Genomic DNA, 21,939 nt, shown 5'->3' on the forward strand with positions numbered 1-21,939 from the left:
TATTAGCTGATTCAATTCATTTGGAAAATTATTCAACAGTAAAGTTATTTTTTTTTTTTTGTGTGTGTGCAGTATACTTAATAATGTTCCAGTGATGAATTATTAATGAATGATTATAATAAAATTTTGATCATACAATACATCAAACGTTTGTTTATATTCTTACAACATCAAAACAATGCAATTTGTTGTCCCGTGCATCGCACGGGTACAATTACTAGTTTTCTTTAAAAGGGGGAAATTTAAAATCTTTTAAGGATGTTGAGTTTGAGGGGAGAAATTTAGATTATATACATTGTCTTTAAAGAGGAATCAATTCGATTCCTAATACTGTTTTTTGACAATGTACATGTCTTTATACTTGTCATTGTTTGAAAAGTAGATTTGGAGTTTTGATAAGACAATGTTGAATAATTCCCCAATCAAGTTTTGATAATTGTTACTTAAAGAGCAAACTCAACAACCTTAAAATAATAAAGCATTAAAGATGAGTTGAAATTTAGAATGACAAGACATTAGGATCTTATCAAAATGCCATAAGGTGTGAATTTCTTTGGTTACAAATAATTGAGACCAAATGTAATTCAAATGGGAAATATTGAAAAATATATGGTACGTTTAGTCATTTAAAGATTTCACTCATGTCGACTCTATTAAGAAATTTATGGACAAAAGGAATATGTTTCTCAAATGGTAACATTTATGGAACAATAAAGTGCAACCATACAATCTTAATATTTAAAGATTTGAAGGATATTGATTGCCAACTAAAGTAGTCCATTAATGAAATTAAAATTCCCGTTAATGATGTTACAATCCTAAGTTAATTATCTCATATGCACTTTGAGATAAATAAAGTTAATGATTGTACATACCCAAGGATCAGTGGGAGATAATCTCACAATAAAAGAGACTTGTTTAGTCTCATTCAATGCCCAATAAATACTTTAAAGTAAAATAATGTGCGCATTCGGTTAAGGCGTGCATAAAGTTAGGCAGATATTTGAATAACCCTATAAAGTGGATCATTTAGCAAAGCAGCCAAATGGGTTATACAGTAATTATAGGGATGTAAGTTATATACATATGCTCATTTATCAAAATCAGATATTTTGGGAGATCGTGTGGTTTATTTCTGATTTTGAGTTTTATGATGTGTATAAAGTATAGATCCATTTTGGTTAATGTAAACCTAAGCGATTGAGCTATTTCGACATAGGTGTTAAGCAAACACTTTAAGCTCTTTTCACGTTGGTTAAGAATTTATGGTAATTTTTGGCATCTTATTTTGAAACATAACTATAAACTTTTGTCACTAGGCTGCACATTTTGATTTGTATTAAAGTTATACGGTGACAATATTTAACAGCTATAATTTTGAATAACAACAAAAGCTTGTGAAAGTTCTTTGTTGTTAAAGGTACAAAGTGGACAGTATATAGAGCATATTAAGATAAACTCCACAATTGCGGATCCGCTTACTAAAGGATTAACACATAAGGTATTCATGAGCATCGCTCATGTAAGTGTTATATCATTTAAGGATATTATGGTTCAGTGGGAGTTTGTATTTATGTGTATATATAAGCACATTTTGGTAGCTCTATGATATGTTTGGACACAAAGTTGTGTATTAAATTTTCTGCAGAAATAAAGTATTTGGTTGCGCTTTGTACAATTGTGTTAAGGTTTGGACTCAATAAAGTTTAAAGTAGGACCATTTGGAAATAGGCATGTTAAGATCACATTACATGTAATTTCCATGCTACACACCATAATTTGATCTATGTCGTTTGGCTATATTGGTATACGTGATTACTGTTGGGTTTAGACACGATCAATGTGACGAAAGCCTCTTTAGTCCTATATTAGTATGGTCAATGGACGAGATTGTAAGGAATACCTTTTTATATGATAGCAATATTTGAGCTCATAAGGTGTACACATTTATAAGGTATATAGCATATGTGGCCCAAGTGGGAGATTGTTGGAATTATTTCAATAATTATGTGGGCTCACATATGTGACGTAAATGTGTATGGCTATCTAAAAGAAAGTCTAAATTAATTGTGATCTAATAAAGATTATTGGGTTGGACTTATGGGTATTAGACTATAATTATGGGCCTAATGTGTAGAGACAATTAGGGTTTAATTGTGATTTATTGATGGGGCTGAATCACAGTTGTAATATAACTGGACTCTACAGTTATATAAAGGGTCGTGGTCTCCAAAGAAACGCAACCATTCCGTCTCTTCTAAAATCCATCGTTAGAGAGATAATTAAGGAACTGCGGATTCTTTGGAAGACCTATCCCAAAATCCAGTGGAGATTCGAAGATTCAATTCCATGATGTAAGGTACGCTTCCGTGTTTATGTTTCTGTTTAATTCTCATTGATTCAAGCATGTTGGTTCTTGGGATTAGTATGTATATACGATAAATTTCTAACAAAAAATTAGTGCACTTCCCTTACTAAAAGTAAAAAGAGGCACATACGGTGTACTTGCACGGAATTCGAGGGTTGGGTATGCTTCTCATGCTCATTAATTAGTATAAACCCTAGCGGTGAATATATTATAAAATACAAAAAAGAGACACGTGGCAGCAGAAGATCCACCCGGTGTTTATCACCGGGTGTAGGGTCGAACAAATCATATATATATATATATATATATATATATGTATATATATATATATATATATATATATATATATATATATATATATATATATATATATACATATATATATATATATATATATATATAACCTTGGAACTTCCGATTTCTTATCCGATTTAATTTCCAAAATTAGTTCCGAAAAAAGTCTGATTTTTTTTCTTCCAAAAATACACCTATAAATAATATATATTATATAATACTTATCTTAACTAATTCAAAATAAACTAAAGGATTTTTTTTCACCGGTATTAAACAGTGTTCTAAATATCGGCTGAGGCGGCCGATTAATCGGTCTCCGAGGCGGAGGCGGTCTAAAACCTTTACGATTTTAGTGTAAATGTTTGAAAAATCGATTTTTTGCCTGTGAGGCGGTTTTAGGCGGTCTGAGGCGGTCAAATCTAGGGCTGGGACTTTGGGATCGGGATTCGGGATCCCGTCCCGTCCCGATTAGAATTTTACTATTTGGGATTAAAACTTCGGGAATTCGGGATTACGGGATTCGGGATTGGGATTAGGAACAAATACGGGATCGGGATTCGGGAATTGGTTCAATCCCGATCGGGATATTTTAATCCCGAATTAGGAAAAAAGAAAAAAAAAACTAATAAACACACACACACACATACACACACACACACACACACACATATATATATATATATATATATATATATATATATATATATATATATATATATATATATATATATATAATATATATATATATATATATATAAATATTTGTCAAGGAGATGAGAAATACAATATAATATATCGTTTCAACTTATTTTAAAAAAATTCAAATTTCATTTGTTCCAAGTTTTGTGGTAAAAATAAATAGTGCAATAAAAATAGTATTTATATAATATATTCAAGTTGGTTTAATGTATAAAATAATATTAATGAAAAAAAAAATATTTATATTTCTTAGTTTTTAGCCAAAATATGGGATTCCCGATCCCAATCCCGAATTCCCGAAATATTTAGGGATACCGATATTACCGGGATTTAATATTATGGGACGGGATTGGGATTTAAAATTTCTATCCCGAATCCCGAAATCCCGATCCCGAAAATCCCGAATTCCCGAAATCCCGTCCCGAACTCACCCCTAGTCAAATCTTTAAGGCGGTCGGTGGCAAATATCGACCAAAAATTGGTTTTTTTTTTTTTTTTGTTTTTTTTTTATATATAATTCAAAATAAAAGTTGAGATTTTAATAAAAAAAAAAATGAGTTTATGTCTTATTTTGTTTATGTTAATTGTTATTGTTAAAGAACTAATGATGTATGTCAGAAATGTTCATGAATAAATGTAAAGTCAAAAAAAATGTTTTTTTATTTATATTTTATAAGGATATTTATGTATTATGATCTTATAATTATTAAATTTTTATTATATTATTAAGAATATATACATGATGGAGAACTATGTTTAAATATCTTTTTACATATGATTCGAGTATTTATAAATAATATCTAGAAATATATTTTATTAAATTTTAAAAACCGATTTATTTCCGATTTATCACCGATTAATCACCGCCGCACCGATTAATCGTGAATCAGTGTCTGACCAACTCGGATCCGGCTTTTTACAAACATAGTATTTAAGAGTCGAAGTTTGAGTCGCCCTTTATCCTATCAACCTCTCTAACAACATAATTATTCTTCTTCCTTTTCCTTTCTATTTAACTATCCTATCGGTGCCCTAGAAATCCTAATTTCAGGTAGAATTTAAATCGGATCGCAATTTTTCTTCCGCACTGTTTCAGATTCATATCCCACAATTCAATTCCTTCTAATTCGTGTTTGTCGTTTGTAGGAAGAACTGATTTTTTCATCTCTCTCTTTCCGTTGAACAAATTTAATTTTTTTTTGGTTATTCAAACAAGTTTTTCACCAAAACTTGCGATAGCGATGGAGGTGAAGAAGCGCGAGGCGGATTTAGATACACAAACCCCAAGAAAACGACAGCGGACGCACAAGGTTCGTAATGAGTTTTTTTTATTGCACGCCGGTTGTGGTTTTATTATATATGCTGTTTCGTAAATCTTGCTTACTATATTATGATGATGCAGGGAACTGGGATTGAAGAGCTGCCTGATGATGTCATTGTTGACATTCTGTCTCGTATGAGCATCAAAGATGCTGTCAGAACGAGCGTTCTCTCTTCCAGATGGAGATATCTATGGATGTCTATGTCTGTCACATTGGAATTTCATGATAAGGATATTGCTACTCGGAAAAAGTTCAGAGCTTTCGTGAAACACGTCCTCGAGTTGTATAACCGTGTTGATGGTTTGGTTATTCATTTTTCTAATACAAGGCAAAAGACTGAATCTACTGCCATTGATCATTGGGTATATTCCGCCATGCTTAAGCAAGTAAAAAGATTTGAATTGGATTTGTCGGCCGACTGTGGCTTTCACTGCAGCTACGAATTTCCTAGCTTTGTAAAATTGCTAACGCAATTTCATCGTGATAAGTACCGTCAGTTCGGGTCTATGAGGAGCTCCCTAAGATACCTTAATGGTTTTGTCTCTCTAAGAACACTTAAATTGGTTGACGTCGATATACAAGATGAGATGGTTCAATATTTCCTAGACTCGTGTCCTTGTATTGAACAGTTATGCATAAGGGCCTCCGATGCTACAAAACATCTTCGAGTTGTCGATCCATTGCCAAATCTGAAGGAACTTGAAATATCTGATTGTTGCAATCTCGAAAGTCTGGAGATATCTGCCACAAATCTTGCCTCGTGTACGTACCAAGGAAGTGAAATCAGTCTACCGTTCAAGAAAACTCGAGATCCCTTCGAGCTAACTCTCGGTGGGGTATTTTGTAAGTCCTTCGTGTACGAACCTAATAAACACTCGAGCTATTCAGCTCAACTGGTGAAGCTTGTCTTGAATCTTCAAACTGAGGATGTTCAAAGGGAGGTACGTGAATTACATCACCGAATGACATATCTTAACCATCACGAACGAACTGACATTTTTCATTTTTTTTTTGTCACAGAGCATCAAGAGAACAATTGCTCCTCCTGAATTTCATCAGTTTGGATCTCTAAAGCAGCTGGAATTGAATATTGTGTCAAAAGTTGGCCGGAGCCTTCTCTTTTTCACATCATTGATCGATGCATCTCCTCTCCTTCACGAGTTTAAACTCAAGGTAAATGTTTCAACTGCTTATTTTATGTTTAATTTATTTCAAATAAAGTATGCTTTTGTTTACGTGTTGTTGTTTGAGATGAATAACTTGGCTATCAAGCTTGATATCTAATGACAGGAATTTAACTGTTCAATTATGCAACCCATAGAACATAATAATCCAATAAATAAAGAAAGGGTAAATAGCATTTTGCTTCGATAACAAGTTTTCACGATGAATGAGAAAGCTCTTTCTGGTTCAAGTTCTTTCATGTTTTGTATTTAATATAATATTTACCATGTTGGCGTAACTCATATATCACATTCCGTGTTGGATGAATGCTTATGGTATGGTTTCTTATTTTGTTGCCACACCTTGGGTTTGAAATTTTATGTAACAGTGTATGGATGAATTTATCTTTTATTATAGTTTGAAAGTGGTTTAAATGATGCTGCATTTTTTGAATGTCAAACTTGCATTTCTGCGTAATTATTTGACTGAAATTGAAATTAACGTGAGCTCAAAGAATCATACTTATAGGAATGAGTTCCTTTGCCATTTTTCTTTTTAATCACCGAATCCTGTATTTTTCATCCTGTTACAGATAGACTACTTGGTGTCCCGCCCATGGTATTTAGATTACGAGGTACTTAATTCATCTCTATCTCTTAATTTATAATGTTAAATTTTCGTTGTAATTAGTTCTTTGCTGTTGTTTGTGACAGATAAAAAGCATGATACCATTTCCAGAAGTAACTCCAGAAGAGGCAAAGAGGTTTCGTCATAAAAATCTGAAGGTTGTTAAAATGGTTGGGTACTGCGGGTGTCTTAGTGAAGAAAATTTCCTTGTGCATTTGCTTAAGAATTCCCCCTCGGTAGAGACAATCTTTATAGACACGGACTGCGATTATTACTCGGACCATTGGGACAACTTTGTGGTCATGTATAGACTTAGACAAGATGGGAAATATCCGATGATCAAGCCCGCGACGAGAGAGGCAACGCTAATGGATAACGACGTATCCAAACAGTTTGATTCAAGAAAGTGTGAGGAGACCGTGAAATCCCGTCACTACTCAATGGGCAATAACAAGTTATGGACACAATTTGACGCAAGAATTCATGCCCGGATATTGAGATCCAGATTCCCGTCACCAATAAAATTTGTTATAACATAACGTTTGTGTGTGTGTATAAACATACATGTTGCCGTAATTTAGTATTTATGTTTCAACAGATCCATATATTTTACCTAGTACGCGTGTTGGTCGAGTTTCGCAGCATTCGAGCTTGTACCACTGACCTTGAATGATCTTCGATAAATATGACATCTATTGGTCGAACTAGTTCATTTCTTGTTAATTTGGTCTAATAAAAAAAATAAAATTCGATTAGTTTTAAATTGTATTACTCAAGATGATAACCTTGACACCATAACTGTAAATCATTGTTTGAAGAAAAATACATTCCCAATTTTGAAAATATAACTACTCTTCCTTGGACCAACTGTCCAGCTCAATCGATTTCGATCTTTTGAATTGAAAGTTCCATAAGTACCACGCATGAATATTAAATAGGGGTTGTAACTCATAAATCCCTTTTGTCTAGTTTCATATACTAGACAATCCATGTAATTATACTTTGGATACTACGCTCCTCCTTTTAAGTTTCGCTTGCAGTTAGCTCATTTTCCTATCTGAAATGTTTGGAACACCCTTCATTAAATGATTTTGTATTTTCTTTTTCTTCTCCATATTATCTATACATGTAACTAAACAACCATTATACATCCTCTTAACATATAATTATAGTTCCCAAATATGTCCGAATCTTCCTAAAATTACGACAAAAAATTGAAAAAAACATCATGCTCAACCTCTGCCCCCTTTTCGCGCCACCATAGTTCCGCCCATCTACATCGCTACCTTTTAGTTATTTGCCCCATGTCTGAAAAAATGAACGTATTTGGTGATAGTCAACAACCCTTGGTTGAAGTGCTAGGATGTTGTCGCCACCATAATCATCAGCTCTTTGTCATTGCAATCAAGAGTAATGAGACTCTGAATGAGCTTTTTGATATACAGTAGCAGAAAAGTGTGGAGCTACAAATCCAGATTCGTTGGTTCTTCAGTACCTAGGCCCACCAGAAAGACTGTATATGTCGGTGACGAGCGACGAAGACGTGAGTACGATGGTGTAGATGAATATGCACATCGTCGACATTATTGTTACTCAGAAAAGGCGATATTCATCACCATCGAAATGACCCCGACAAAATCAGATAATTCTTCGCTTCCTCGTAAGTATGTACACGAAATACATTTAGTGCGGTTTATGATAAGTTCTTGTGTACTAATTAATGAGCATGAGAAGCATACCCAACCCTAGAATTCCTTGCTCGTACACCGTATGCGCATCTTTTTACCTTGGAAGTGCACCATTTATAGTATATGGACGTTACTTATCGTATGTATACGTCATTTGCAACGTTTGGATATACAGTTTTAATTGTGTATACATAGCACAAGTTTAGTGTCGCCATATATATAGGTGTAGGTTACAAGGCTTGCTTGATATTGCATGAAAATTAAATATATATTTTTCTTTGATCTAAAGTGACCAAATTAATCTGCCGTCATTTTTTTTAATAAAGGAACCCATAGCTAATCATATAAGTGTACTGATGGATCATAATTAATCGAGTATTTTGACTCGATCTAGAGTTGTTCAATAATTTTCCACATGATCTTAAATGCAAATTGACTACAGTTTTATACTTTTAATATATTATATTAAGTAAAGTACTATTTAAGTTAATGACAAAGTTGTAATTGTTTGAAAATAAAATAACCAAACAAGAAATATGATAACATGCATGCATGACCTGTCTTGAAATATGATGTTCTGTCAACAAATTATTACATTAAAATACTAATTAATTTATTAAACCATGTTTTCAAACTTATATTATCTCAATCTGACCATAATTTCAACGAAAAAATTAGTACATTTTTAATTAATATATCATGTAAAGTATATATTTATGTAATAACTACACAAATTGTTCTTTCATAATATTTAATTGTAAAAAAAAAGTATATATTTTCAAAAGATATATATGTTCTTTCATATATATATTGTCACCACTTGATTAATTTCTTTGTCAAATTTTATGATCTAGTACCTCTAGTAGTTATAATTATTTGTTGATTAACAAGTATTTTTTTTAATCAAGATTTAAATATTGCGTTTTTTTTTTCAAGAAACGGAAACGGAGAAACCTACCATAAAATTTCATGCAAGAAGGTCAGGAAGTGAAGACAATGAAATCTACTACGAGGCTAGTTTCAAGATTTCAGAGAATTTGCAGGGCATAATGGAGGATGATGAGATCTGTAAATACCATGGTGTCGATCGTGACGAAGTGGGGCGGCGTTGGCGGAGTGACGGCGGCGGCACGGAGGTAGAGAGGCGAAGGTCTGTGGAAGAAGAGAGAATAGGAGAAGAAGAGACGATGAATTTATGTGATTAGAATTTTAGGTGGAAAAAATAAATTATATATTATTGATAGAAGGATATGTGAGAGAGAATGCTATAAATTTTAATAAAATATTTATTTCATTAACTCATTAGAGGGATTCTCACTAATATTGAAAAGACGGTTATATCCACCTTAATATAAGTAAATGAGTTGGAGGGTTTTCACTAATTATCCCTAACAAATTTATAGCTTAAATTTACTTATTTAAGAGAAGTAAAAGCAAAAATATATTTTGCAAACGCTTAAAAATAGATTACGAACAAAAAAAAGTTCACAATCTATTTGTAAAAGCTTTTGCAACCACCACCATAGTTGTTATTTTTTTAACAGCACTTCTTTAAATAACTATTAATTATTTTTTACATTCAATTAAAAAAAATGGAAACTTTTGTGTAAGATCTTAATTATTTCAGTATTCCATCTATGGTTGATCATATGGGAGGTATTAATGGGGGAAATCGAAGTGGAATAGTAAACAGAAGCGGAGATTTTATCTGCGTATAAAAGTTCCTGCGAAAGTTCGAGTATTCATTTGCATAGCATGTAACGAACTAACGATATCCCTTCTACGAGGGTGGAGCTATATCACCGGAATATTGTACCAAATCGATTTTGTAGTCGCTGTCAAAATGAGCACAAATCGGCGCTCCATATTGCTCTTATTTGCGATAGGATGAAATTTATATGGAGTGCACAACGTTTTTTGTTGATAGAGACACATACAAATTATCCTTTTTTATGCGAACTTTAGTCGGGAGGATCTTGAACACGCTGCAATAGTGTGCCGGAAGGCCTGGTACATTCTGAATTTTGAGATTTATAGATCTGCAAAGAGTACTACTACGGCTGATATCGTAGCTTGGAGTAACAAGTATCTTTACGATTTTCGAAAAGCTTATATACCTTGACATATTGATCGTAGTCCAGCTCGTCTATCTAATTGGTTCCCTCCGTCCAAACATGATTTGATTGCTACTGTAAGAAAGATTTTACTGCTACAATAGAAACGTATTCACTAAAAATATTTTTATAATATTTCTCTTCTAATAGATATTTTCCAGACATTAGGGGTGAGCAAAAAAAGCGAGAAACAAAAGAATCGAACCGAAAACCAAAAAAACCGAGCCGATATGCACCGTCCCAACTTAAAACCGCATGTACAGTAATTCTTTTTTGAAAAACCGAAAATATCCATTTGTGCATGAAGAATAAAAAAATTAACGAACATAACCGATTTATACAAAACGACGTCCTTTTGATATATAGTATAAATATTTACCGTCTTCCCCTAGCGCGCCTTTATCCTTCGAGCGCCTCCATGTGACATGTTTTCTATTAGTTAATTTTGGATTGTGACATGTTTTTTATTAGTTAATTTTGGATTGTTATTTGTTAATTTTCTCAAACAAATGTAATGAAAATTCAAATTCACTGTTAATCAAATATCGGTATTATGCCAAACCGATAGATGACACCGAAACCGAAAATAAACCGAATTGATACCGAAAACGATTCACACAGAATCGGAAAAAAATGACTTGTTCGTTTCTTAAAATATGAAAAACTGATATTATCGGTACTAGTTTGGTTTATTGCAAAAAACGAACCGTACCAACCCTACTAAACATTATTTTTTTATTAGAGTGTATTTTATCTCATCTCAAGATACAAACAATTAATTTCATCCTCGTCCTCAAATTATTTTCTTAAAACATATTAAAAAAAAAAACAAATCCCTTTTCATTTATTAAAATTTAAAATTGAGGAAAATCGAATTAAATATAAAAATGAATACGACAGTGATAATCAGATTTTCGGAAATTATAAATGCAAAAAACAGAGATCTAAAGCATAAATGCGATTGTGCGACGAGTCTCCCCAAAGTCATAACCCCCACCACTCTTCTTCTTCTTCTTCTTCCTCAACACTAAAAATCTCTGGTTTTTTGGCTCACCACATTTTTTGCTTAATTCAAAAAGGGCAATAAAAATGCATTCTTTTGGGTACAGAGCTAACGCTTTGCTAACCTTCGCCATCACCATTCTCGCGCTAATGTGCGCCATCGCCTCTGTCTCTGACAACTTCAATTCGCCGTCGCCCACTTCACAAGTCCAGGTAAAACTTTAATTTATTTATTTATGCAAAATAGTATTTTCTTCAATTTCGTTTATTATTCTTCTTTTGTGTCGATGGGTTTGATTTTCTTTGTGTTTGTTTAAACCCTAATATGTTAAATGCTTTTGGGGTTTTTTTTTTTTTTTTTTTTTTTTGTTTAGGTGTTGAACATCAATTGGTTCCAGAAGAAACCGGATGGTGATGACGAGGTAATTAATTAACTAATTAATTAAATAATTTCAGCCTATTTGCTTAGATTGAAGGATCTCTTGTCTGTTTTGAAAATGAAAATGAGTATGTTGTGATTACGAAGGCGGTGAAATAAATTTATTTATGATTAATATAATTATAAAACTAATGTATTATAAGAGTTTCAAGTTGTGGAAAAGGGAAAATGTAATTGTAAAACTAATTATATTTATGATTAGTATAATTATAAAACTAAATCACTCGAATTCTTGTTGTGCGTTTGGGGGAAAAAAGATTATGGTGTTCCGTAGAAGTATACCTTATTTCGTTTCTTAGGAGTATATATTGTTTCTTGTTTCATTCAAAGAACACAACACGCGCAATAACTTAAATAGATGGAGGATCTGTAGGCTAAGGACACTAAGAAACTACCTGAACGAAAGGATTCAGTCTAGGCTAAGAATAATAAAGCTATCTAAAAAGATAAGTACAAGGAGACAGAATGAATTTGTGGTACGATTCAATTGAGGGCATGAGACAGTCTATTATCGCATCAGAAACATCAATTTGATCCTGACAAATCCATTGACTATGGCTAAGGTTGTGGGTTGTTCCAGTAGTTGTATCGATAGTTGACAAGGGACGAGGAAAGGCTCCATCGACAAATTTCATGTGATCGTAATGAATAAGGATAGGGTTGAACTGTTGATGCCATGAATAGTCGTTGATTTGGTTCTGATACCACGAAGAAGATGATAATGGTGTTTGTTTATAACCATATCTTGTTTCTTGTTCGATTCAAAGCATATGTACAGTCTCTTATATAGAAATCTGGAGGAACTGTAAATCAAGAAAACTGCGACTGTCTAAGTGAACGGATACTATCTCTCCTAAGAAAAAAGGAAACCACCTAAAATTTAAATATAGTTACGAGGAAATTGAATGAGTTATCTCCCTATGAGTTAAAGAAATCCTTGGAGTAAACATCTTCGATATATGGTTCACATGTTGGGTTAAGTCTGATTTTTAATTAGGGGATGATTAGTTGATGTAATCTCTATCACGTTATCTTGGTCTATGTTTCTTTTGGTTTCAGTTTGTAGTCTGCCTAAGATAGGAGATAAAGAGTGTTGCACTGATATTATTATGTGAACGAATTACACTTGTTTTTATTGAAGTAGAAGTGTTAGTTAATCTGCTATATTATCTTTGTCGAACGAGCGTCTATACCATGATCTGGAACAAGAAAGCCAGTTTCTTTTAATATTTTTTTTTTCGAAGGAAAAAGGAAAAAAAGATACTGGCTTGCTTTTAAAACTGTTAAATGATGAAAAATACATGATCGACATCTAATTAAGTGAATTTGAAAATTGCAAATTTTGCTACTTTGGGAAAACGGAACTCTTCGGTTCTCTTCACCCCCACCTTTTGTCCCTTTTAGGGCTCTGGGGAGTAGTAAATAATATTGGGAGCAAATTTGCATTGCTGTCTGGTTTGAGTACGCAAAAGTTTTGTTTTATTTTTTACGCTGATGCAAAAAGCTGTGGCTGTTGATTTTATCCTAAAAAAACGAAAAAACGTCATGCAGAGTTGTGGTCTGCTTCTTCATTTCCCTTTTGAGAAACAATTAAAAAAAAAAAATGAAGTACTTCGTTGGTGTTAATTAAGAATTTTACTTTATGCAGGTGAGCCTGACGTTGAATATATCAGCGAACTTAGAGTCGTTGTTCACGTGGAATACAAAGCAGGTTTGTCTGCATTTACAATATTCTAGTTTTGCACTCTGAATATCCTCTCTACGTGTTTTGGTGATTTCAGTTTGTAAGATTACTTTTCGTTTCTATATAGCGGCATTATAGAACCCTAAGGCAGAAAAAAATGTTAGATATGAAGAAAGAAAAACGTAATGAAAATGTATAAATACTGTTTGTTGCCTCTTCCTTCTGAATTTCGAGTCAGTTGTTGGGATTGAAGCATATTTGGATGTGACACCAATTATCTCGATTTTGCAGGTCTTTGTCTTTTTAGCCGCCGAGTATGAAACCCCAAAGAATATGCTTAATCAGGTATTATATATCCATTTAGTATCTGTTCATTAACTTTATGTTTGATTTGTGTTGTGGAGTATGCATATTGTAATGATCGTTCGTCCTCGCTGTCGTTGTTTAAACATTATAATATGTTTATGTTAGTACCTCTGGTTGTCAGTGACATCGTTTACTATGCTTATGTTCTATGTAGCACGGACATGGAAATGGGGAACGGGGAAACGGCATGTTCCGGGAACTAGGGGGAAATGTGTAAATATTAAAAGTATAGGGGTATATTTATAATTTTTTTTATATAAACATAGATAAGTTTTTATTTATATTTAAATTCTTTTTATGTATTTTTATACAAACATATCCAAAATAAATTTACAATCAACTATCAATTTGCAATTGATCATTAAATCATGCAAATAATTAGGGAAACAACAAAAATATTTGAAATTCTGCTATTCAAACATGTTTCTAACTTTTTAGAAATTGCAAAATGGCCCATAAGGTGTCTTCGAGTTTCTGACACGAAAAGTTTCAGAAACACGGAGTTGTTAAGAACTTGAAGTTTCCGTGCAACATAGTATATGTTTGATTTGCGTTATAAATTTTCTAAAATGCATTTTCGCAGGTGTCATTATGGGACGGAATTATACCTTCGAAAGAGCACGCAAAGTTTTGGATTCACACAACTAACAAATATCGATTTATTGATCAAGTGAGTGCTTGTGTTTTAGCTTTTAGCACTTACTAATATATTTCTTCTTAGCCAAATTTTTTGATTTAATTTCTGTTTATTTTCTTACCCTGTGTTCATAGGGAAGCAATTTACGAGGTAAAGACTTTAACTTAACACTGCATTGGCATGTCATGCCGAAGACCGGCAAGATGTTCTCCGACAAAATAGTTATGAGCGGCTATCGCTTGCCTCAGTTGTATAGGTGAATATATTAAAAGTATGGCATTTGATATAACTTTTTAGACACTTTTGAGGAACAAAATCGAGAAGCAGAGAGGTAGAGTTTTATATCAGTGTTTGTAAGAATTCGGTAATTTAAGAGTTCGGAAATGGATTCAGTTTGGTTATCGAGCCTTTTGAGATTATTTGAAAAATATTTGTAGTTAAAATCACGCATAAGCATCACGTCGATGTATTGTGCTGTGAACTTGCGTTGGATTTTCGAAAATCGATTTGGGTTCGGATTCGGATTCGGAATGAGACGAGCAATGTGATGCGTATGTTGAGTTATACGGTGCAATGTGGTGCAATGTGCATATGATTACTTGACTCTCTCTCTCTCTCTCTCTCTCTCTCTCTCTCTCTCTCTCTCTCTCTCGATCCATTATAACGGTAACAGGGCAATTAGATTAAAAGGCAGTCAATCACATGGCAGTGATTAATCATCTCAAAGAAAGGGATTTTAAGCTTATTCATTAATCTCCAGTTGTAATGAATAACAAAAGAATGTTAGTGTTTTCATTTGAGGTTACATTAGACTTTTAAAGTAAAATTAGTTTTAAAATCAAAATTATGGTGATGAGCGAGAGACTTTGCGTGGAAATAGCACTATAGTGCTACTCAGTCCAAGATACAACAGTTGTTGGACACTTCGATATTTGCATGAATTTAAAGCACACGCCGAACAAATCTAGGATTATTTATTTATTTTTTAATTTGTAGAAATTCAAATCTTGTTACAAATTTGAGTTGTTTACGAGGACGTCTGATTAAATAGTTGTTTTTGTAAATAGTTATTCCATTAATAGATGTGAACACTTCGATATTTGCACGAATTTTAAGCACACACCGAACAAATCTAGGATTTTTTATTTATTTTTTAATTTGTAGAAATTCAAATCTTGTTACAAATTTGAGTTGTTTACGAGGAAGTACTTAAACAACTGATTAAATAGTTGTTTAACTTTTGTAAATAGTTCTTCCATTAATAGATGTGTTGCTTAGGACTTTGTTCATATCGACAATTTTATTCACATTAAAATTTTCGAAACAAACTGCTTTATAATATTATAAGGAGAAAGTATTGCATAGCAGTAGCAGGGAAAATAGAGTGCGAATAAATTTGCATGCAATAACTCTATAAAGTCATCTGTTGATTGCTTCGTGTATTGGATAGACACTTTAGAAGGATCAAACCGTATTTATAACATGTTATGTTTCTGTTAAAGAGGCACCATTGTATTTACCATATACTCTAGAACATACTTATAACTTTTATTGAATACTCTAAAGGGTCGGTGGCAACCATGTGATTAGATCAAACAAGAACATCCATTAGTGAGATGAAGTAGCATAAATATGAGTAACATTTCAAAAAAAACAAAAAAACTTGTAAACATATAGTGTAACAGTCAAAATTATACATTCTAAATTATGGAGGCGAAATGAGGAGCTAGGTCGCATGTTACAAAATCATCCCAAAATGTTACCCATTTAAATATAATCATTTTGTCATATCTCATTTTTGGTGTGTACTCTAATTAACCATCACGTTCTAATTACTATTACGTGCTAATTGTCATTAGGAGAAATAACACAGTAAAAGACTAAAGAGAGTGAAATGTAAAAAAAAAAAATCAAATATCTATTTATCTTCGTCTTCAAATTATAAAACCGATAATATGTAACTAATGGTGGGAACAATGACGTGGAACATGGATCCAAACTTTGATTTGCAGGCAATCCTGCAAGAAAATTTTCTTTGTCTTTCTAATGATTTTTTATATTTATTTATAAATAATAGTGTATTCCGCATCTAAATAAGCTAACAGTCCCATGATTTTAAGCTTAGAAATTCCAATAATGATAATATATTTTACATTATAATTATTTTTTATTAAAATAATACAAAATACTTAATTTTTATTGTTGATATTTATGAAATATCCAAAAAGAAAAAAAAAATCGAGGGACCTGTCGCAATGAACGCACCACACGAGGTCTAATACATATTTAAAAATTGCATTAGATTGTACTATAAAACCAGTGTACATTTTGATTCTATTTTATTTGGCTCGATTCCACTTTGCATTTTTGAAATATATTATTTTGGTATTTTGCACCCTTGAAGTAAATCAATAGCATTTTGCATCATCGAAATATAATATATTGCATAATGCATCTCACATGAACCTTTAAAGCTAATAAAGGTAATTTAATATTCATAGTGGTATTTAAAAATTATATTTTTTATCACAAAAAAATATTTCACGAAAAAAAAATCCTTGACCTATTTCGTTATCAAGTTATGTGAAAATCATATTTTCTTCCAAATATTTCTATCTAATATTTCCACCAATTACAATAAAAGATATATTAATCGAGTAAATTAGTCATAAAAATTTATTTGATTAATTTTATTTTGTAAGAAAATATAATTTTTGCAATTATCCGGTGTGATTTTTATTTTTTCGCCCTTTGTACGCTCGGAATTAGGTTGGAGGTTGAAGAAAATTACAATTTAATTTTTTATTTTGCATCCCGAAAAAAAAACAATAAAAAATGAAGGGGTTTTTGTAGGGGTGAGTTCGGGATGGGATTTCGGGACACATTGCGGTTATATGCTTGGACAAACTTCTCCTTGTATATCAACCACGTGATCATTCAAATACTTTATCAGTCTAGGATATCCTACATACCGTCCAACAATTTCATTGTAATTGTAATGATACTCTTTTTCGGTTTATGATTTCACCAACAATTTCACATCACACGTCGGAATATCAGACCTTGGTCTTTGTTGCCTCCCATAAATTTCGTCGCATTTGCCTTAACATTTCTGTTTATATGAAATATACACAACATATGATATGAAACTGGAAAGACATTTGACAGTGCTTTCAAGAGACTCAACTCCCTGTCTGTCAAGATCGCATCAGGTTCGACACCATTTAACAACTCTCTCACACAATTCAAAGTCTACTCGTAGGTGTTTGCATCTTCATGCGACATAAATGCAACAACAATCGTAAAATTCCTCCCAACTGAAGTTACCCCAATTATTTTAAAAAGAGGCATTACATACCTACATCAATGTTTTTTTTACATATTTAAACAATACAATACATTATAACACAACAATCGTAATTTAAACAATCGTAATTTTTACTTATTTATTGATTTTGTATGTGCAGTCCATCAATATAACATACGGGAACAGCTGTAGTAACTTAATAGATTCGGGACATGCAAACATAACATCCGCGATGCCAATATCGATACTCGCCTTGTTGAAAGTTATGCATCAGAAATTGAATACCAATCATGCCCTCCATTTCCTCAGATTTAATCTTGGCCAACTCATTGTAATCATGATTCATAGAGGTTTGTATCATCGGATCATCTTTCCTCAATCTATCCATGATTAGCATTGGCTTCACGTGAGAATTTCTCAATTATTTAATTCTTGCTTTCTGTTGTGAAGTTATACGACTAGTCATACCATGTTTGTGAGGAAACAAAGCTAGAGGATGAGTATGCTTGCCATTGTTGACAGTCAACCGCCATAGTTCATCAAATCTTGATTTTTTGCCAATCAATTTGAATAGACAACCACATTTTTTTGTTCTAGTGTTTCTAGGATCTTCCACATCGATATTCGTTTGTCGGCCATGTCCATATTTGTCACACGTCAAATACTGTGCATTCTCCCTTCTAGACTGACAAATCAAACGGCGAGAATGACTAACTGCAGTTGCTTTGGCCCACTTGATTAATTCTTTCCTACTATCGAACACGATATCAACTTGAAAGAAGTGAGAGAAATCTTCATATTCGTTTCGCTCAAAAAATGCGGGATCAAAATACAAGTTGTCTTCATATGACTGCGTAAAAAAAAAGATAAATAAGTTAGATACTTGCACAAAAAAAATTAAAAAAATAGGGATTTTGTGTATAAGTATACGAACTACGTGTGTACATTTCGTGTAAAATCATACTAAACACACAACACAAATAGTATATTGTTTGTTTCGTATTATTTTATACAAAATACGAGTTAACATTTCGTAGTGTTTTGTACGAAATTATTGGTAAACATGAATATGATGTTAATTTCGTACAAAACACACAAAACACATTAAAGAATTTCGTGATATTGTACACGAAACGACTAAAAATCGAAAAATATCATACAAAAACGTAATTTTTTACCTCATTAACGGGATCGATGTTGACCATCTTGATAATTGTTGGGCTCTAACTGATTGTAACAAAAACAAATCACGATCTACAAAAATCGGTATATTTGGAGATTGAGAGGATTTGGAAAAAGGTTAAAAGGGTTTCTTGACAAATGAATTATTTCGCACTGTAACCGGAAAAAATGCACTATGAATAGTAAGTCCCATGCCTTTTTATACATGTTTGAGTAATTATAATTAATATCTATTTAAATTTTAAAAATCAATTTATTTCCAATTTAACGGCGATTAATAAATGCCGCACCCATTAATCGTAAATCGGTACCAAACCGCCTCCGACCCGCTTTTTACAACCTTGCTTAAAAAACGCAAAAGCGCGTCAAAGAAAGAAAACAAAGGGCATAACCAAAAGTCAAAAGACTCACCGGCGAGTGAGATTCAACCCACCCACCGACACACACAACACAATAGCCGCGTAACTTCACTCGCCTAAAAATAAACCACTCTCTTCCGAAACAACACAGATTTGGGAATGGCATGGCCGTCGACGCCGTCGTCTCCGCCAATACCCTCACCGGAATCCTCAAAATCACCGCCATCTCACTCATCCTCCTCACCACCCTCCTCTTCTTCCTCCTCCTCCGCCCTCCTTCAATCCACCCTCCCCCAAACCCCACACTATTTCCCCACAGGTCCCTCATCTTCTCCCCAATTCCAAACTGCACCCCCTCAAATCTCACATCCTCCGACGGCCTATTCAACTACTCCGCCTTCCATTCATGCATCTTCAACAGCAATTCATATCTCTCCGTCCCTTTTCTCTCTCTCATCCTCCTACTGCAGTTCTACATCCTGGTCAAAACCGCCCAGGATCGGTTCTCCGTCGTCGTGACGAATCTCTCCGCCCAATTGAAGCTGTCTCCGTCGATGGGCGCCGTCACGCTTCTGGCATTGGGCAATGGGGCGCCCGATGTGTTCGCCTCCGTGGCGGCTGTTAGAGGTGGGCAGCCGAGAACCGGGTTCGGCGCGATTCTTTCGGCGGGGACTTTCGTCTCGGCTCTCGTCGTCGGCTTCGTTGCTATTTACGCCGCGCCATTTTCCGTCGAACCGGCTCCGTTTATTAGGGATGTGCTGTTTTACTTGACTGCTGCGTTGTTCATGTTTTACGTGTACTTGAGTGCCGAGATTTACTTGTGGCAGGCTGTTGGTTTTGTTGCTTTCTATGTTTTCTTTGTTGGGATTGTTTTTTCGATGGATTTCGGGTATAGCGGCGGTGGTGGTGGAGAGAAGAGTAGAAGCTCTGGTAATGGGGGAGAGTTGGAGTTGGCGGTGAATTCGGAGATCGATTGTGAAAGTGGGCGATCAATCGACAGATCGGAAGTTAAAAGGAAATCGAGTTCTTGGTTTTGGAAAGCGGTCGAAAAGGTATGTGATCTAGTGGTGCATTCGATCTTGATTTCTATCATAAATTTTACGGTTTTAAAAGCTTATGATATTGCATCGAGAGCATGTGTTTCTGTGTTAGTAAATTGCGATTTTCTTTTTTTTTTTTTTTGCATCGTATCTCGGATATAGATTTCTGCCCGTTCGTACTTGCTTCCTTGTAACTTTTCTCATGATTTGTACTGGTGTATGTCGGGTGTATGTCGACAACAGTACGATCAAGGTTAGAATATCTGTTACAGTTAAGTCCGTCAATATAACGAGTGATTATACTGGATTACGTTTTGGAGAGTGTGTCGAAATTACATTTGCCCGTAGGTCGTGTCTATCCAATAGTACAATGTAATGGAACACGTGATACTTTCTTTTGCTATAATTTTCACATACTCATCCTGGCATATTTGCCTGCGTTGGTGCCGTAACCGTTGGAAATAAACAGCAATGGTATATTAATCTATCGGGTTCGTTACCGAAGAGCATAACATAAATGCACTAAGTAACTGCACTAGATGAATACGGAACCTTTACTTTATATTAACATTCTGGCCTCTTATTTAAGCACATAATCGGTAGCTCGATTTTCTGCTTCAGTTGTTCTTGTGATCAGTTAATATGTCGTTGTTCGTTTTGTCATCCTCGTTGAACTTGTTAAGTAGGTCAAAGCTTTGTCTTGTTGCTTCGAAGATTTCAAATGATGTGCGTTTTTTACACCAAAATGTTCGTTGTCGTTTTATCTCAAATGAAGATTCTTTTTATTTCTTTTTGTGCAGATTTCACAAATATGGCAAGTACCAGTCTCGATACTTCTAAAACTCACAATCCCGGAAACTTCCCCATCCGAATGGAGCAGATTCTACCGCTCGGCAAACATCGCACTTTGCCCACTCGCCCTTTCATACGCATGCAAATCGTTCATCCCTTTAGACCACCCAATCATATTCCTCCTCCCAAACACCCCTTTCCCTCTCTGGTCAATCCTACTCTTCGCAACCTCCTCCTTAGCCACTCTCCACTACGTGGTAGTGGAAACAGAACAACCCAAAAAAACCGAACAAATCCCGGTAGTGCTAACAGCATTTATAATGAGCGTGTTCTGGATCTCAACCATAGCTGGCGAACTACTCAACTGCCTCGCAGCTATCGGCACCCTTCTGCATTTGCCGTCAGCACTTCTTGGTTTGACGGTACTTGCGTGGGGGAACTCGGTGGGTGACCTAGTTGCTGACGTGGCGGTTGCGAAGGCGGGCCAGCCCGCTATGGCTATGGCGGGCTGCTTTGCATGCCCCATGTTTAATATGCTATTTGGGCTCGGTACGGCTTTGGTGATGCAGACGGGGAGTGTTTATCCGGAAGCTTACGAGCTTCGTTTCCATACGAGTATTGTGGTTGCGTTTGTGTTCTTGATTTTGAGTTTGATGGGTTCGTTGTTGGTTGTGACTTGGTGCAGGTTTAGGGTTCCTAGGTTTTGGGGGTTTTGTCTTGTTGGCCTTTATGTTGTTTTCATGGCTGTAAGCCTATTAATTGCTAAATTCTCCTTTTAGTTTTTTTTCGGTGAAGGGGAATGGATTTATACTATAAATACCACGAGGTATGTTTGGGATGTGATAAATGTCGTTT

The 21,939-nt window shown here is 34.2% G+C and overlaps 3 protein-coding genes across 5 annotated transcripts; all 3 read left to right on the forward strand.

The window, feature by feature from the left end:
• The first annotated feature begins 4,317 nt into the window (after positions 1 to 4,317).
• On the forward strand, positions 4,318 to 7,178 carry LOC105958474 (F-box/FBD/LRR-repeat protein At4g26340). 3 transcript variants are annotated; one of them, XM_088814018.1, is made up of 6 exons: positions 4,318 to 4,412; positions 4,508 to 4,671; positions 4,764 to 5,624; positions 5,704 to 5,856; positions 6,440 to 6,481; positions 6,561 to 7,178. In XM_088814018.1, the coding sequence occupies exons 2-6, from the start codon at positions 4,603 to 4,605 to the stop codon at positions 7,011 to 7,013; spliced, it is 1,578 nt and encodes a 525-aa protein (XP_088670144.1). In that variant the 5' UTR covers positions 4,318 to 4,412; positions 4,508 to 4,602; the 3' UTR covers positions 7,014 to 7,178. The 3 variants fall into 3 exon arrangements, with proteins under 3 accessions (XP_088670144.1, XP_088670145.1, XP_012837929.1); XM_088814019.1 differs by having other exon boundaries at positions 4,321 to 4,412; positions 4,578 to 4,671; XM_012982475.2 differs by having other exon boundaries at positions 4,321 to 4,671.
• A 4,014-nt stretch (positions 7,179 to 11,192) lies between these two features.
• Positions 11,193 to 14,847, forward strand: LOC105958476 (signal peptidase complex subunit 3B). The gene is made up of 6 exons (XM_088813738.1): positions 11,193 to 11,491; positions 11,653 to 11,700; positions 13,366 to 13,428; positions 13,693 to 13,746; positions 14,351 to 14,437; positions 14,539 to 14,847. The coding sequence occupies exons 1-6, from the start codon at positions 11,366 to 11,368 to the stop codon at positions 14,662 to 14,664; spliced, it is 504 nt and encodes a 167-aa protein (XP_088669864.1). The 5' UTR covers positions 11,193 to 11,365; the 3' UTR covers positions 14,665 to 14,847.
• Positions 14,848 to 19,267: 4,420 nt separating this feature from the next.
• Positions 19,268 to 21,931, forward strand: CAX11 (cation exchanger 11). The gene is made up of 2 exons (XM_012982478.2): positions 19,268 to 20,304; positions 21,093 to 21,931. Exons 1-2 carry the CDS (start codon positions 19,417 to 19,419, stop codon positions 21,861 to 21,863), a joined length of 1,659 nt encoding a protein of 552 aa, XP_012837932.2. The 5' UTR covers positions 19,268 to 19,416; the 3' UTR covers positions 21,864 to 21,931.
• The last annotated feature ends 8 nt before the right edge of the window (positions 21,932 to 21,939 follow it).

Source organism: Erythranthe guttata, chromosome 14 (assembly GCF_056151865.1).
Source record: "Erythranthe guttata isolate IM_541 chromosome 14, IM_541, whole genome shotgun sequence".
Classification (NCBI taxonomy): domain Eukaryota; kingdom Viridiplantae; phylum Streptophyta; class Magnoliopsida; order Lamiales; family Phrymaceae; genus Erythranthe; species Erythranthe guttata.